The following is a 15,390-nucleotide window of genomic DNA, read 5'->3' as shown; positions in this document are numbered from 1 at the left end:
CGTGGTTTACAAACTCAAGTAAGCTCAACAATCCATCCCAACAACTCTAAGGTGATGAGGAAGTTTAGCACACTAAGCCGATCTTCGAGCACCAAACACACAGAAGAAGAAGCAATATTACCAACAGCAGACGCAACTTGGTAGGCTTAAACAACGAAAAAGCTTATGTCCTACGCATTTAATGCACAGAATAGTCCAATGAAGCCATCCCGGCCGTCGGATGGAAAAATTTCAGTCGAGATCAAATCTCGACCGTTCGCTGCTTTCAAAAGATCTTGATCAAAACAAACAGTCAAGATTCAATCTTGACCGAAATTTCAGCATTAGACTATCGAGATGACTTCACTGGACCGTCCTGCGAATTAAATGTGCAGGAAAGAAGCAAGGTCCCTTAAACAAGGTGTCATGCACTGTGCATGAGTTAGTAATTGAAGTTTATGGGATTACTTAGTAGTAGTTGCGTAAACTACAATAGCCTACTTCCTCATGTGCAAATGGAGGTTATGAGATAGTCATTCTAATTAAAACTCTCTTAATTGAGATGTTAATTTCCAGGTTACGTAGCTTGATTTAGCTTCTACTCAGTTAAACAAGATAAGAGAGCACAACTAAAACTTATTAACACCAGCTTCTCACAGTGATATCTGATCTTTCAATATTGATAGTCTCACTTCACAACCATGGCAGCCTCACAAATAAACTTGATCTTCTCATTCCTTCTGATATTCAACTCTCTCTTTTTTCTTCTTCCCCTTCCTTCTTCTGCTTTTTTTTTATGCCACACTGATGCTATATATCAACTGGGTGATTCTTTAGCTGATACTGGAAATCTCATACGTGAAAGCAAATCTCCATTTGCTTCTGTCTATGCTCACCTTCCCTATGGTATTTCTTTGTTTAGACACCCTACAGGACGATGCTCCAATGGTTTACTCATCATCGACTATATCGGTAACAAACTTTTTCTTAAGAAATCTCTCAATATTCATTTATTAATTTCATCTATATACAATGGAGACCTGAGAAAACCCTAGAAAAAGAGGAATCATCCATTCCTCAGTGAAAGAGCTACAGGGGGAAGGCTAAAATGACCATACATGAGGTCACGAAGAAGGACATGCATGGTCTTGGCCTTGATCTGACTAGCATGACCTCAGATAGAGCTTCAAAGGGAGGAGGGAAGGTATCTGTGTTGTTGACACCATGTAACTGAGATTGTCCTGTGTTCCTGAGCTTTCTTTGATCATCTTACACTTTCACCTTTCACTCCTCAATTATAGTTTCTCTCTGTTTTGTTATGAGATGATCATATGATCAACCCATTTTTTTGAGATAAGGATTTCTAGTTGTTGCTGCTGTAATCATGACTAATGTATTATTTGATGTTTTGCAGCTTTGTTTCTTCGTCTCCCACTTCTTAATCCTTACTTGGAAAAGGATTCTGACTTCACTTATGGTGTGAATTTTGCTGTGTCTGGTGCTACTGCTCTCAATTCATCCTTCCTTGCAAAGAACAATATTTCTTCTCCATTAACTAACAGTTCTCTCTCTGTGCAACTCGATTGGTTGAAGTCCCACTTGAAATCCACTTGCCATGCAGAAGGTCATACATATAACACAATCAATTCGATTAGCTGAGCTTAATTTCACCATCAACTGATGTTTGTTTACCTTTGCTCAACAGATTACTTCATAGATTACTGTGAGGAGAAGCTCAGAAGATCAATTTTCTTTGTGGGGGAGATCGGTATTAATGATTATAATTATGCCTTCTTACTTAAACGCAGTCCCCTAAAGAAGATACAAAAGACTCTTATGCCTCAGGTTGTTCAGTCCATCAAAAGAACTGTTATGGTAAGTTTCCTACATAACTGGAACTAATTATTTTATCAAATCCAGAAATGATAATCTAAATCAAATAACTTAATCAAGTTTTTTTTTTTTTGATAGAATTTACTCTTTAAGTTCACAATATTTAATGCATCATTATAAGCTTCGATTTAATTGGATGCAGGAAGTCATAAAACTAGGTGCAACCCAAGTAGTAGTACCAGGGATTTTACCAATTGGGTGTTTGCCAAGTTATCTCACAGTATTCCAAACCAATGATACGGCAGCTTATGATGAACTCAACTGTTTGAAAGGCTTCAATAAGTTAGTAATGTTTCACAATCATCAGCTCCAAAAAGCCCTACAACAACTGAGAAACAAATACCCAGGTGTTCATATAGTTTATGCTGATTACTACAATGCCTTTGAATGGGTCTATCACAGAGCTCTTTTCCTTGGTAAATAAATCTTAATTAATAACCTTTTCTTCATTGATGAATTAAAAACATGGATTTTTATGTGCTAAATTTCTTTCTTTAATTCCCTCCCAATATTTGAATTTCAGGGTTTGACATAAACTCTCTACAGAAAGCATGTTGTGGAAGTGGAGGGAACTATAATTATGATCTTAAGAATTCATGTGGAGCTCCAAAGGCTACAGAGTGTGCCATTCCTGATACACACATCAGTTGGGACGGCAATCATTTGACACAGAAGGCATACATGCATATGGCAACTTGGCTACTTCTAGATATTATACCCAAACTCAATTGTCTATTCTAAATTCTCTTTCATTTATATTGTATGCTTTCATTATTTAACAAAATATCCACACAAACAACCATGGTAAAAGATTCCAGAATTATTGAACACTTGAACCAGTGTATCTTAAATAATGTGATTCCAATTACAGCATAAGTTCAGTGTCCATACTTACAGGTGTATTGTAATAAAAGCTCTTTGTATATATAACAAAAGAAAACAGTTGCAGCTGAAAAAAGAGCTTCAAAAAACTAAAGACGATCTTAGCGCAAACAAGGAAAAAAGAACACCTATACTTCCTCCACACCTGGCATTACATATGTACCAAAAAGAAGATAGTTGCAGAAGCTGATGATGCTAGACAAAAAATTTGGACCATCTTACCAAAGAAAGCACATAGTTTAATCAATCGACTGTCTTGGTCCCAATCCAAGCAAATAGGCTATCTTGTGATCCAAACTCCTACAAAATCATTTGGAAGATCCATTACAAGGGAATGTCAGCACAGCAGTAGTATTGGGAGTTTCAACCTTGAACAGAGAAAATGAAATTGAAAGCAACAGAAACGTACAAATTGGCTGAGTCTGACATCTGCAGATGCATCAATGTCAATATCTCCATGATCAAGGGCCAAGTTCTGGCACTCTTCTAAATCCTTCTTCAAATCTTCTGGACCCAAGCGGGCATAATCAGAAAGACGGGGTTTGGCCTTTCTTTCTTCACCATCTACATCAGGATTTGAGGACTGACTCTGAAGAAGTTCATCACATAAAGACAGCCCTTCCACAAGCTGCTGAGAATCTAAAATAAACTGTGATTCTCCTTCCCACCATTTTGGATCTTCCTCGTTGTGATCATGATCATTTACCATGTGGTCATGTTGATTTAAGACTTCTTGGCAATCTTGATCATCAAGCTTTTCCCACGAAACTTCCACTCCATCTTGTACATATGTTGTCTCAGGATGCTGAGGTAGAAGAACAGAAAAAGAAAATATTATGTATATTATACATATAATATATAATATTAGACAAGCAGGAACTGGCAACCCAGCACAGGAAGGTAAATGGGGCAAAAGTAGAAAGGGAAGGAGATCAATGAATTTAACCTTAATTTAGCAAGAAATATACCTGTGAAGGTTTCATGCAAGAAAATGTAGATTCTTGTGGAAAGTTAAGGGTATGCTGCTGGATATCATGATCTTCCATTTCATGGTGTACTTCTCCATTAAGATTTTCCCCTGGAAATTGCACCCTATCTTCACCATGTGGTTTCTCAGGATGCTGAAGTAGCAGATCAATGAAAAAAACACAAATGGTAGATATGAGAAATCTTCCGATTAGTAGCTGTCTGCCTTTGTTTTTTCCTTTTACCATTTTTTTTGGGAGGGGGGGGGGGGGGAATACAGTTGCGATACATTATATAGAATTTATTGTTTAAATGGAAAGCTTTGAAAAACAAGAAGTAACCAAAAATATGTTTAAGGGGTGCCAGATGAATCTTTCTTTTACCAGGACAGAGGGGTTTACTGAAATAATTGAAGGCAGTTGTCCAACATGAAGATCAGAATGTCGCCTATCAGTACGACGAGGTTCAGGAGTGAGTGGATCAACTTTTACAATTGGAGCTTCAGGCACATCAGAAGGAACATCTTGTGCTTCAGGCACATTGGAAGGCATGTCTTGTTCGATTGTATCACTCTGTTTTCCTTGTTGCTGATAAAAAATTTTAGAAATGACATATTCCCCATCCTTCTCATCCTCGCCTGTGCCTAGGTGATACTGGTGCATAACCCAATTAGTCTTCTCAGGTTTCCCACCCTTTGCCATGCTCATATAGAGAACCATAATTTTCTTGCATCCTCGCTGTATCCCATCTAAGATTACAGGTTTGGTCCTGCCAGTTTTATGCCAGCGGACATCACCACAATCATCACCTTGTATTTTTCGACGCTTTCGTGATCCAGTGTTGTAAGCTTTGATTGCTCTATGAAAGAAATGGGACACACTTCCATCCTGCTTAACACCTAAAAGTAGTTTTTTGAAAAATTTAGTACAGTGCAAGGGTCAAAAAGTAAACCATGCTGATACTTCAACACTGACCTGGTAAATTCTGAGGGTGGCTATAACAAATTCCTTCATCTTTATCAACGGTTAGAATGAACTCATCAATAAAAGGATGGGGTTTTGCATCCCCCTTACCAACCTTTGCAAGTAAATGCCAAATTATCTCTTGATCAGACGGATCAAATTTCACACCTTTAGGAAGACCTGGCCACTCATGACTGATCTGAAAACAGACAGATTCCACATGCTAAACATAGATGGCTAGTTCCGCTCTAAATATCAAACTGAAAATTGATTGAGGAAGCATACTACAGATAATTGAGCAACCCTTTTATCTTTTAACAAGCAATAAATGCAAAAATAAAAGAAATGACACTATTACATGCTGAGTAACAGATGCAGCCAAATTGGACAATAGTGTTGAGTAAGAAATAGGAAAGTGCTAGGAGGAATAAGGAAAAAGAAAATCTTGTTCAATCTTATTACATGCCAAGCAACAAACAAGTCTATTATTGTAAATACAAACCTGAGAACTCATAGTCCAATCTCTGTCTAACTACAGACGATTAAAACATACATGTATAAAATCAAAAGACTAAATAATATAAGATTAACTCTTTGACCAGGACAGTAACTCAATTTAGGAAATTTAAATTTATTAGAAACCAAATATCCCAAGAATCTGACTGCTAAAATAAACAGGGTAAGATAAAGAAAGACATTGTTTCCCCCAAATAATATATTTCCTGGAATCCTACTAGACCATGACTTAAACTGGACCTGGTTCATCTTGGTCTGGTACCCAGTTGGGCTTCGGTCAGTCCAAGGCTGGGTTCCTGCATCACTTTTCCCCAGCAATAGAAGGGAAATAATGAACTTCAAAAGATAGACATAGATTAAGCAAACAGAAGACTCTCTTACTGGTGATGTATAACAGCTCCTCTTTAAAAGTGAACTTATCTTCTCAGCACTTAAGCACTTGGCATCAGCAGGTGGCAAGAGACAACATAATTGGAGAACTGAACAGTGCAAAACTCTAGTTGTTTCCTGTTTGCCAGTTTATCGAATCATAAAGTTAAGCTTTTCAAGAATAGTGCATGTGAACTGGAAGGTGGTTGAAAGGATCTGACACTTCGTGTATGTTCCTTCATTTTGAATGAACTCACTCATTACAAGTGGGAGTCAAGTGTTAACAATATGGAGTAAAGGATTCAAACTGTTGCATGCTGGCACCAAATACCAATGCCTTACTACTTGGCTACACGTTCAATTGTGTAAGCCATCTTTGTTTGGGTTCCAACTAGATATAATCATCAAATGGTTTTTGAGTGCTTAATTGGTCGTTACTCCTTTGCATAGTTGCGGCGGGGGCAAATTTTCTACTCCACTGCCTTCCACTTGATAAAGGCACTTTTTCTTTATGGATCCACCAATTCTAATATCTCTGCATATTATTTTAGGCACAGCCTTCTACCCAATAGAGGCACTTTTGCTCTTTACGGATCCACTGATTCCAAAATCTGCACAGACCTAATAACTCTGCAAATTACTTTCTCCATGGCTCCATAAGTCTAGTACCGTCAGAGTAAGTTTCTCTTATTCAATTTTCTAGACATTTTCATGTCTTCTATATAGGTATTTAAGGGAGGCCTACACTGTACATAAATTTTGATACATGAAAAGCTGTTGCTGCTCTTCTTCTCGATGTTGAATATTCTTGTGAGTGATCAAGACCCCTTCTGTTTGGTCAATGTTAGTTGGAATTTGAATCATCCAAGCACCTTGCAGTTTGAAGCCCAAGCGTTTTTCCATTATATTAATTCTTCCATCTTCTTCCTTTCTATCAATTCAGGCTACTGGAAAGGGCGAACCTGCACCTAAGGCTTCCATACAAGCAGAGTCCAGGGTCCCTAGCAACTTTTGCTGAGAGGCTGCTTTGATGCCTTGACATCAGGCTACAACTGTGGTCTGCTGACCATTGTGTGAAGTCCTGCCCCTCAATTAAAGTAAGTTACTATAATTAATTGTCTGTAATTCATCCTCTATTACTTGTTCTAGTTCCTGCAACAAAATTCTGTTCAAGTTCAGATTCCTATGGAAGAATTGTTTTCATGAATTCTGATTAGGACAATCTAGCCATTAAGACCTGTTCTTCAACCCTAAAGAACCTGGCTCAGATTTGGTACACATCAGACCTGCTGATATTCACTTTATACTGAAATTTCTCTTCTGCTCCTATTTATATGTCCACTCTGGACCAATTCACCATGAATGCTGACCTGTTTTGATCGATTTCATTAATTAAAAACTTGATATGATCCTGTTCACTTATAGTTATTTCAATTAGCCAAATTTCTAACTTTCCTTCTCATAGTTTTACTAGGATTCATTCTTATCTCTAGTCCAGCCTATTTCTCTAGTCCAGCCTATTGATTACCCACAGATTTTCAGTACCTACTTCCTCCCCTAGATACTGACCTCGAATTTATTCATCTGATTTTAGGAGTGAAATGGCAAACATGATCCACAGGTATTTTTTTTAACTGGCAGGCAACCCTTGATAACTACATTGATTGGTTCTAATTTTCAAAAACAAAAAGGATGAAGTCAGCTCAAACTAAGTCCATTGGTTCAGTATGCGAGAGGATAAGGACCTACGCTAGGGACCTTCAAGAAAGTAATAAAGCACCCATACGTAGAAAAAAAAAATAAAAGAACTTGAAAAGAACAAAAGCCATCAGTTTTGATAGTCATAAGCAAACTCAAAATAGAAGAGGGCTCTTGGATCTGGGTCTTTGAGAACTGAATCACACGTAATCGAGTGGGCTAAACCTTAAATTTTAAACAGAAATAAGGAAGACCAGAACTCCTGAAGAGATCGATAACTAAAAAATTTGGTTGCTGGTACTACTGGATCAGGGAAACCAGGAAGGAGGATAAAGAGATTCACTTGTACCATTACATTAACAAACCCAAAATTCCATTCATCGAAAATCTCCCACTAAACATGAGCACTTGAAGAAAATAAACTAAAAGACTCCAAAGTCCTAATCAAATACTCCAATTCCTTAGCAAAAACTGTTACTCACTTGGCATTTAACTAGGACTCCAACTCTATCTAATCTTTAAAACAAAAATGTTCCTCAAATAACCTGGACTCTCACCTTTCCACAATTCTAACAAAAAAGAATGAATTATGAAAAACTGAAAGAAGAAAAAAATTCCCTATTTGATCCATCTTATAATTGCACCATATTGGTCTCCTTGTTGGTATTAAACACCATGTTTCCAATGTATACCTAATATCGTTTGAGTAAATGTTACCTTTAGTTAAGATATTTTTTATGCCATCCTAGTTGAATCCGTATAAACTAAAAACTCAAATGAATAAATAGTCAACCTCCATTAAGAACAAAGACAGGATTTCCAATCACCGGTGAAATTTTCAACTTTTTAATGCTAGGGTTTTTCATATCTAAAATTTTCATAAATCTTAATATGGCAAAAACATTGCAAAAGCCAAAAGCGCAGTAAACTTAATCATTTGTGTTGGTGTCAAAAAAAAATATTTTGATTCAAAGATTTTGACAATTTAGAAACACCAAATAAAGTTGAATGGAATGTACTCGTTCAATATAGATCATATTTGAACAAACTTAGAATTGCTGGAAAACTGGTTCCTGATCTACCTAATGCAAAAAGTCTCATGTAAAAATAAATCCATTAGACCGACAAAACTTCTTTGAGCACAAGAACATTTCTTTAAATTGTGAGATCCTAAGAAAACCTACAAATATGACACATTTCTAATCCCATAACTCAAATCTGAGAGTAGGTATATCATGACAGTGACCAATCCCAAAAACAGTATAAACCAACTGTTTGTTTTAAATGTTCAATACTAAAACTTGCAATGGCTTGCTTGACTAGCTCTCTTCTCTTCCAGTTTCATGTATATGTTTTATGACTTTAAGTGGCTTAATATTGATTTTCAATGACTTAATGCAGCTTAATGTTGATTTTTAATGACTCGATGCAGTTTAATGATGACTTTTTTTGTATGTACCAAGAAAATGTTAATTTTTTGTGATACAACATATATATCGTAACCGTACCAAATAAGTACAAAAAGGGGAGAAATTCAAAACACACACACACAAAACACAACAAAATTAGGTGCTTGAACGACTAGGTGGGACTGTGGGAGGCTTTGTAATCTAAGTGCTTATGCACCCCTTAACACAGGCTTGGGATTGGCTTGCTATGGTGGGCTTTCATGAGCGGGAAATTACAGGATGGGAAGAGGAAGAAGGGGAAATAGAGGCAGGGGAAGGAATCTCACTACCAAATAACAATCAGCTTATTTCATTCAATCTATTTTCTAGATCACATCCTAATACAAGCTATTTAAAGAATACAAAACACAATATCCTAGTGGAAATATGAAACTCAAAAGCAAAAAGCAAAGTCTAACTTGCTGCTGCGTAGGAAAACTAAAACAAATCAAAGACAAAAAATAAATAGGAACTATTTTATTTAACTAAGCCCACTATTATTGGACGAAACCCCACTGGACCAGTTCTTTTAGAGGTTGGACCAGAACCGACTGAACTGGCCTATTGATACTGCATCACCCTTCCATCACCTTGGATTGCCTTAATGTTTAGACAGCTATGCTTTGATCACATATGTTTACATTGTAATGGGCCACTTTAATGTGCTTATAATACTAGTAAAAGCTTCCTCATTTGTTTATTCTAATTGTTATTAAGTGTTTTTGTTAGGATGGGTTCATATTCTCTATGTCTAATCCTAATTAGAGTTAGTTTTTTCATTAACTCAGTTTTTCAGTACATTTGTGTTACCTTATTAGTTACGGATTTAGGTTAGGACTTTCAGCGTATTAGTCATTTAGTGTCAAGGGAGACTAACATTTTACATGAATTTTGATTAATGAAAAGCTGCTCTCCAAAGATCAGGAATCCTTGTGTGCCATCAGTTTGATCCGTCCCCTATGTAGGAAAATCTGATTTTTTGTTATCAATTTTATCCTTAGACTGGATTCTTCGGCATAAATATGGTTACTTGGTACTGTTTTGTTCTTAGTCTGGATTCTTTGGCATAAATACGGTTACTTAGTACTGTTTTGATCTTTCAAATAGTATTATGTTTGAGAAAAAGAGAGAGAAGTTCCCTACACCAGAAGAGAGTTTCTGGATTGCATGGTACAGTATGCTTGATTTAGGACAAAAGAAGAAGATAAAACTTGTCAGGTAAAATTTGTATTATATCAGGTCCTCCCTTGTTCTTGTAATGCAACACAGCCACTCATATAGTTATATTCCTTAAAAACAATGGCTCAGTATGTTATAGGCAACATGAAGCACACGTGACAAACCAATTCTTGCTTTAATCAAATTATAGGTTCTCTGTTGTTTTGGTTTCAAGATAGAGGTCACTTCCCCAATATGAGGATAATGCAGTTTGCTTCAGGGTTTCTCTTATTAATTTAGTCCAGTACTCATGGCCTATTTATTAACTTACAGCAGCTATCAATTAAAAAAAAATTATGCCATTTTCTTAATGGAGAAGCTAGTAAATTATCAGAAAACCTATAAAAGTTAAGGAACATACATCACTGTTATCAATGATATGACTGCACGCTGGACAAGCCTTTGTTGGATTGCTTTTCCATTTGACTTTTCCAGGATTACATGTCTCAGAGGCACTCTTGATTTTTGTTGCAATTCTCCTGCTATCAACTATCCACGATGGTCTGCATGGTTCAAAAAGTGAAAATTAATGTTTACCAAGAACAAACATGCAATTATGTCATACATATAAATCTATACACAAAGGATTAATACAAAAACACAATATCCTCAACTGATATACTTTCACTGCCAACAAACCCCCCCCCCCCCCCCCCCAAACAAAATAAAAAGACATTTCAGGGAAATACCCTCATTAATCCCCAAAAGAAAAAATGAGTTTAAAACAACAGTGGCAATATTCTTTTTAAATTCCTATACATTATTCCCCTGTCAAACACACAGCGAAAAATTTGCGGAGAACATTTTATCTTTATAATAATTTTCTCAAAAAGTACCGGAACCTTATTTTACACTGCATATATGGAGCATTGGTCCTTGTCTCCCCCACCAGTTCTTAGGATTCCCTTGTATCATCCAGTCACTCAAGAAAGCAACCTCAAAATATTCTTCTTCCTAAACTGCTCAGACTACTTTTAAAAGGAGCATCCCAATGCAAGACAATCCTGCAATTCCAGGATAGAACCACTATGTCTTATTTTAATATAAGAGGTTCCAGATCCATGTTTTTATAAAACTTAAGAAGGTTAGCAACACTACTGTTGATTGTGATCTAGCATCCAATGTGAGTCACATTAAATGCCCAAAAATGAATAACAGATAGACATGGATAAAAAGACAAACCAACACCATATCATATGTGATGTAGACCGCACTATAAAATGGACAAAGAAAGTGATACAGAAAGTTTTGTTGTTCAAGTTTTATGGTGCATTAATTTAGCACAAGTATGAAAGAATACAATATGTGGTAATAGTTCAAAACTAAGTCTAAACTACAACACATGTAGTTGTTATTACTCATACTCCTACAATACACATTTTTAAGAGGGACTTTCTGCAGAACCCTTTCAACCTATTACTTAAATAGGCGAGGGAGTAGTTGTGTTATCTTACAAAATTTTGGTTCCTTTGAGGCCATTCCGTTTAACTAACAACTTATTGTCTTCATCCATTTATATAAGCTTTTTACCTTACTGGGCAAAAATTATACAATTACTAATGGTTTTACAGAACATTTTTGACCCACCAGATATCTTTTCTAAAGAAACTCAACAGTATGAAGGTATCTACCACAATTACGCAGTTAGAAAGAGATTCATCGTATTTCCCACAATATGTGTAGTTTAATGAGTGGGGTTTATATCAACTGAGAAGAAAATAAACTAAATTCCCCTACGGTAACTACATTACATTAAAGAGTGTTATTAATTTCATGACAATACAGAGTATTACACAAGTTACAGAAAACACTACAGATACATCAACAAAAATTCAAAGGGGAAAGGCTGACGAGTGATTATTCCATATTAAAGAAAACTCCCAGACATTTGAACTGGGTCAAGAGTAGACACCATCTTGCAGGAACTGAGAAAATTCTGGGGTAAAATTTATTTAAAGGAAGAAGCTTTCTATAGTCTTCTGGATAATGGGAACCGGAAAAATCAGGGTACATTCCCACTGCTAAACCAGAAAAGGAGGAGTAAAAGATGACTACCTCCTGATTGAAGTAAGAACGATTAAAAGAAAAAAGAAAATGTCACTGAAGGATCAACGATCTAATATAGAATAGTATGAACAATATCACATCAAGTTCACTGAAAATTTAAGATAAAATAAGAACCAAAAAGGAATTAGAAAAAACCGGGTTCTACTGTTATCACTGAAAACACACTCTTTCACACAAAATCAAGTGGAGAGAGAGAGAGGAAGAACATACCCAGACATATTCAGGAGAAGAGAGAGCAAATCAAGTGATGAAAACCCTCCTTTACCTCCCTATTGAGTTCCGATCAGAAGCGTTCTAAGAAGTTTCTTTAACATTTTCCCACTTTTTTAATAGTAGGAGTCAAATTCGAAAATCGGAGGTGCAATGGAGACGCGCGGTGCCCCATATAAAACACCAACTTTAATTAATTTATTTTTTTTATTTTTTTTTTTTTTTTATGTACAAACACCCTTTTTTTATATATAGGAAAATTAGATACGGATATATTATATATGGGCCCGGCAAGGGTTGAACCACGACCTCTCTATCAAGAAGTGAGATTATCAATCATTCCACCAGCTGGGATTTTTTTACCTTATTTTTTTGGATAGAAAATAAAATATTGTATACTCAATTATTTACCGAAATTTTATCCAGTCTATTTTTGACAAGAAAATAGAGTTATGCACTCTCTATTTTTGTTGTAGATGGGTGACATATCTCTTAATATTACATCAAAAAATTAAGGTTCATGTACATGTCACATCAATAGATTGTGATTAAATTTAAAAAAATATATGTAACTTATAAATGGGCAATCCTTTAATGTGATCTTTAAATACATCTTTAACCCAAAAATAAAATCTTAAAATACATCTAACTCCTTCACATGCATAAATGGACTAGATATGTGTCCATTACTTCACTATCAAGTCTTAACAAGTGTGTAAACCCAAAAAGAGTTTTAACACGTGTGTCAAATGAAAATGGATCAAACAAAATGATGGAAATCTAACATTTTAAGTCTCAATACGTGTTTTAGACCCAAAAAGAGTCTTGACACGTGTGTCAAATGTAAATGGATCAAAAAAATGATTGAAATCTAACTAGAGTAAATCTTAGTCGTTAAATGTGGATCTTCTTCTCCAAAACAATGCCTGCGCAGAGCGAGTGGACTGCGCGAGTGGCCAAGGCGGTTCGTTGGAAAAAGAGAGTTTAGGCAAACCCACGATCACGAATGTAGTTCCGATTTCCAAGTGGTTGATATCATTATTGTGTTTTACCAAAAAAAATATCAATATTGTGTTTATATTTCTTATATAAAAAATAAAAAATAAAAAAATCATTCAGGCCCTTTATGGAGTTAAAAGCGCACTTGAAGGTATTTTAGTCTTGTTTTTTTAAATTATTAAACTTATTTATGATTTTAGACATGTCAATTTTGTCTATATTTCCCAATCTAGGAATGTGTATGCAAACTTTTTGGCTAGGGAAGCTCATCGTTTCAAACTTCTTTTGACATTGACGGAGCACTCTTACCTTGTTTTATTATATCTCCTTCTATACCTCCAAGTCTATGACCTTAGATGCGTTTACTTGATGAAAATTTCCTTAGCGTTGACCAAAAAAAATATTGTTAATAATCTTTTTCTCTTTTTGGTTAAAAAGAAATTTATTGAACAAAGGTCAAAGGTAAAAAAATCATTTACTGTACACAACAGTGCAGTACCACAATTTGACACGTGGCATATTCTTAACAAACGGTATAGATTTGAAGGCAAAGTTTTAAATTAAAATGACCCATCCCAAAAAAAAAAAAAAAAACCCATTTTTACAACCTGGTTCTAAATATGGTCGCTAGGGACTATGTCCATTTTTTCTATGGGATTTTTTGCTTCGTCCTTGATTCTACTCCTCCTTGATGCCTGATACTTTTCAAACGGTGACGCATTTCTCTAATTTGGATTGTTTCAGCGATTACTAGCGTCGTCTTTTTGAGTGATTGTTTTACGGCTAGATCTACCTCTAGTTTTCGTTATCGGTGGTTGACGATGAAAAAGAGATGCAGAGGAAGTTTCTCTTTGTGTTTCTCACGACCTGTAATCCATGGTTAGGTTTGATGTTGATAAGATAGAGAGTAATTTATAAATGGTTAGTAATTGTAGATCTGATAGATCTGTAGGTTATCATTAGGTACTTTTCAATAAATTTTGCATACAAAATCGATATCGTGAGGTGACATTTGTAGATCGGAAACTCTCTTGAGTGTTGATTAAAAGGTTGCCGTATAATGGATTATGATGCTTTTAGTCTTAGATCCATCTTAAGGGATCCAGTGTGGATGTCCTGGACTTTGATAGACAATCGTTGTTGCTTCTTTAATCACATAATCGAATTGAAAGATCGAAGAGATGGAATCGTTGAGCGTCTTTACTCGTCTACTGTTCCCAGGTGTCGGAACTATAGTCACGACTCGATGATGCCAAATAACAAAGAAACTAAAGAAGGTGCAACAACAATTGCGCACTGCAGCAACCACAGGAAAACGGAGGTTCTCCCTTGAATCCATAGTCACTTGAGGGAGATGGTCATGATGAATCGGACTAAGACTCTAAGAGGAATACCATGGGAGAAAAATGTAAAAAAAAAATATATCCTCAGCAACCATATTTGGACCGGGTACAAAAAACGGTTCATAAGATGGGTTAGTTTCACTTAAAGCTCTCCATTTCTAATCTGAGCCGTTTATTAAGAATATGCCACATGTCAAAATGTGGGGCTGCACTGCTGTGCACAATAGAGAGATGTGCACAACAGAGGATTTTCTATAGGTCAAAGGAGCTATTACAATGAATGTCATTTATGTTGGAAGGATTCAAAAGCATTCTTGAGGTGAAAAATGTCCAAGAAAATTACATTGGATGCAAACTCGTAAATGGTGGAAACGATGTGCCAAACAACCTCTTTAAAAGCAAATTCAACATGTGAACTCTGTGGAAAAAGTCCGAAGACTTTGTGGCACGTGTTCATCTCTTGTGAGTGGACAAAAAGAATCTGGGCAGCTGGTCCCCTGGGGTTGAGAACCGAAAGATGGATTTATTTATCTTTCATGGATCTTTGCTGCTCTTTCTTTTTAGACAATGGAATTGATAGAGGAACAAAAAAATGGATGGTGTCTGTCTTTATAATAACCTCTTACTTCATCTGGAAAGAAAGAAACAACAAATCATTTAACAAAATCATCCCCAACCCCAATAGACTGTTACACAACACTTTAATATGGATTCATGATTTACAGATTTCTATAAGTAATGATGTATAAACCTTACCGAAGCTCTGCAAGCACTTCTGATCAAAAATTTTCTCCTCCTCTGTGAGTGAATGTTTTCTCCTCCTCTGTGAGTGTATGTTTT

At 35.9% G+C, this 15,390-nt stretch overlaps 2 protein-coding genes across 2 annotated transcripts; one reads left to right on the top strand and one right to left on the bottom strand.

Moving 5' to 3' along the window:
- The first annotated feature begins 1,087 nt into the window (after positions 1-1,087).
- On the top strand, positions 1,088-2,613 carry LOC149012421 (GDSL esterase/lipase At5g03980-like). The gene is made up of 5 exons (XM_089157603.1): positions 1,088-1,205; positions 1,394-1,603; positions 1,685-1,854; positions 2,015-2,288; positions 2,396-2,613. The coding sequence occupies exons 1-5, from the start codon at positions 1,088-1,090 to the stop codon at positions 2,611-2,613; spliced, it is 990 nt and encodes a 329-aa protein (XP_089013729.1).
- SOG1 (NAC (No Apical Meristem) domain transcriptional regulator superfamily protein) lies at positions 2,042-12,341 on the bottom strand. Its single transcript, XM_089158840.1, has 7 exons — positions 12,209-12,341; positions 10,293-10,434; positions 4,695-4,881; positions 4,104-4,618; positions 3,723-3,875; positions 3,164-3,559; positions 2,042-3,054 (listed from the first exon to the last, which is right to left on the bottom strand). Exons 1-7 carry the CDS (start codon positions 12,214-12,216, stop codon positions 2,998-3,000), a joined length of 1,458 nt encoding a protein of 485 aa, XP_089014966.1. The 5' UTR covers positions 12,217-12,341; the 3' UTR covers positions 2,042-2,997.
- Positions 12,342-15,390: the final 3,049 nt, after the last annotated feature.

The sequence above is a fragment of the Hakea prostrata genome, chromosome 6 (genome assembly GCF_041222555.1).
Source record: "Hakea prostrata isolate BN-2017 chromosome 6, UWA_Hpros_2, whole genome shotgun sequence".
NCBI classification, from domain to species: domain Eukaryota; kingdom Viridiplantae; phylum Streptophyta; class Magnoliopsida; order Proteales; family Proteaceae; genus Hakea; species Hakea prostrata.
This window is presented reverse-complemented; position numbering and strand designations above follow the sequence as displayed.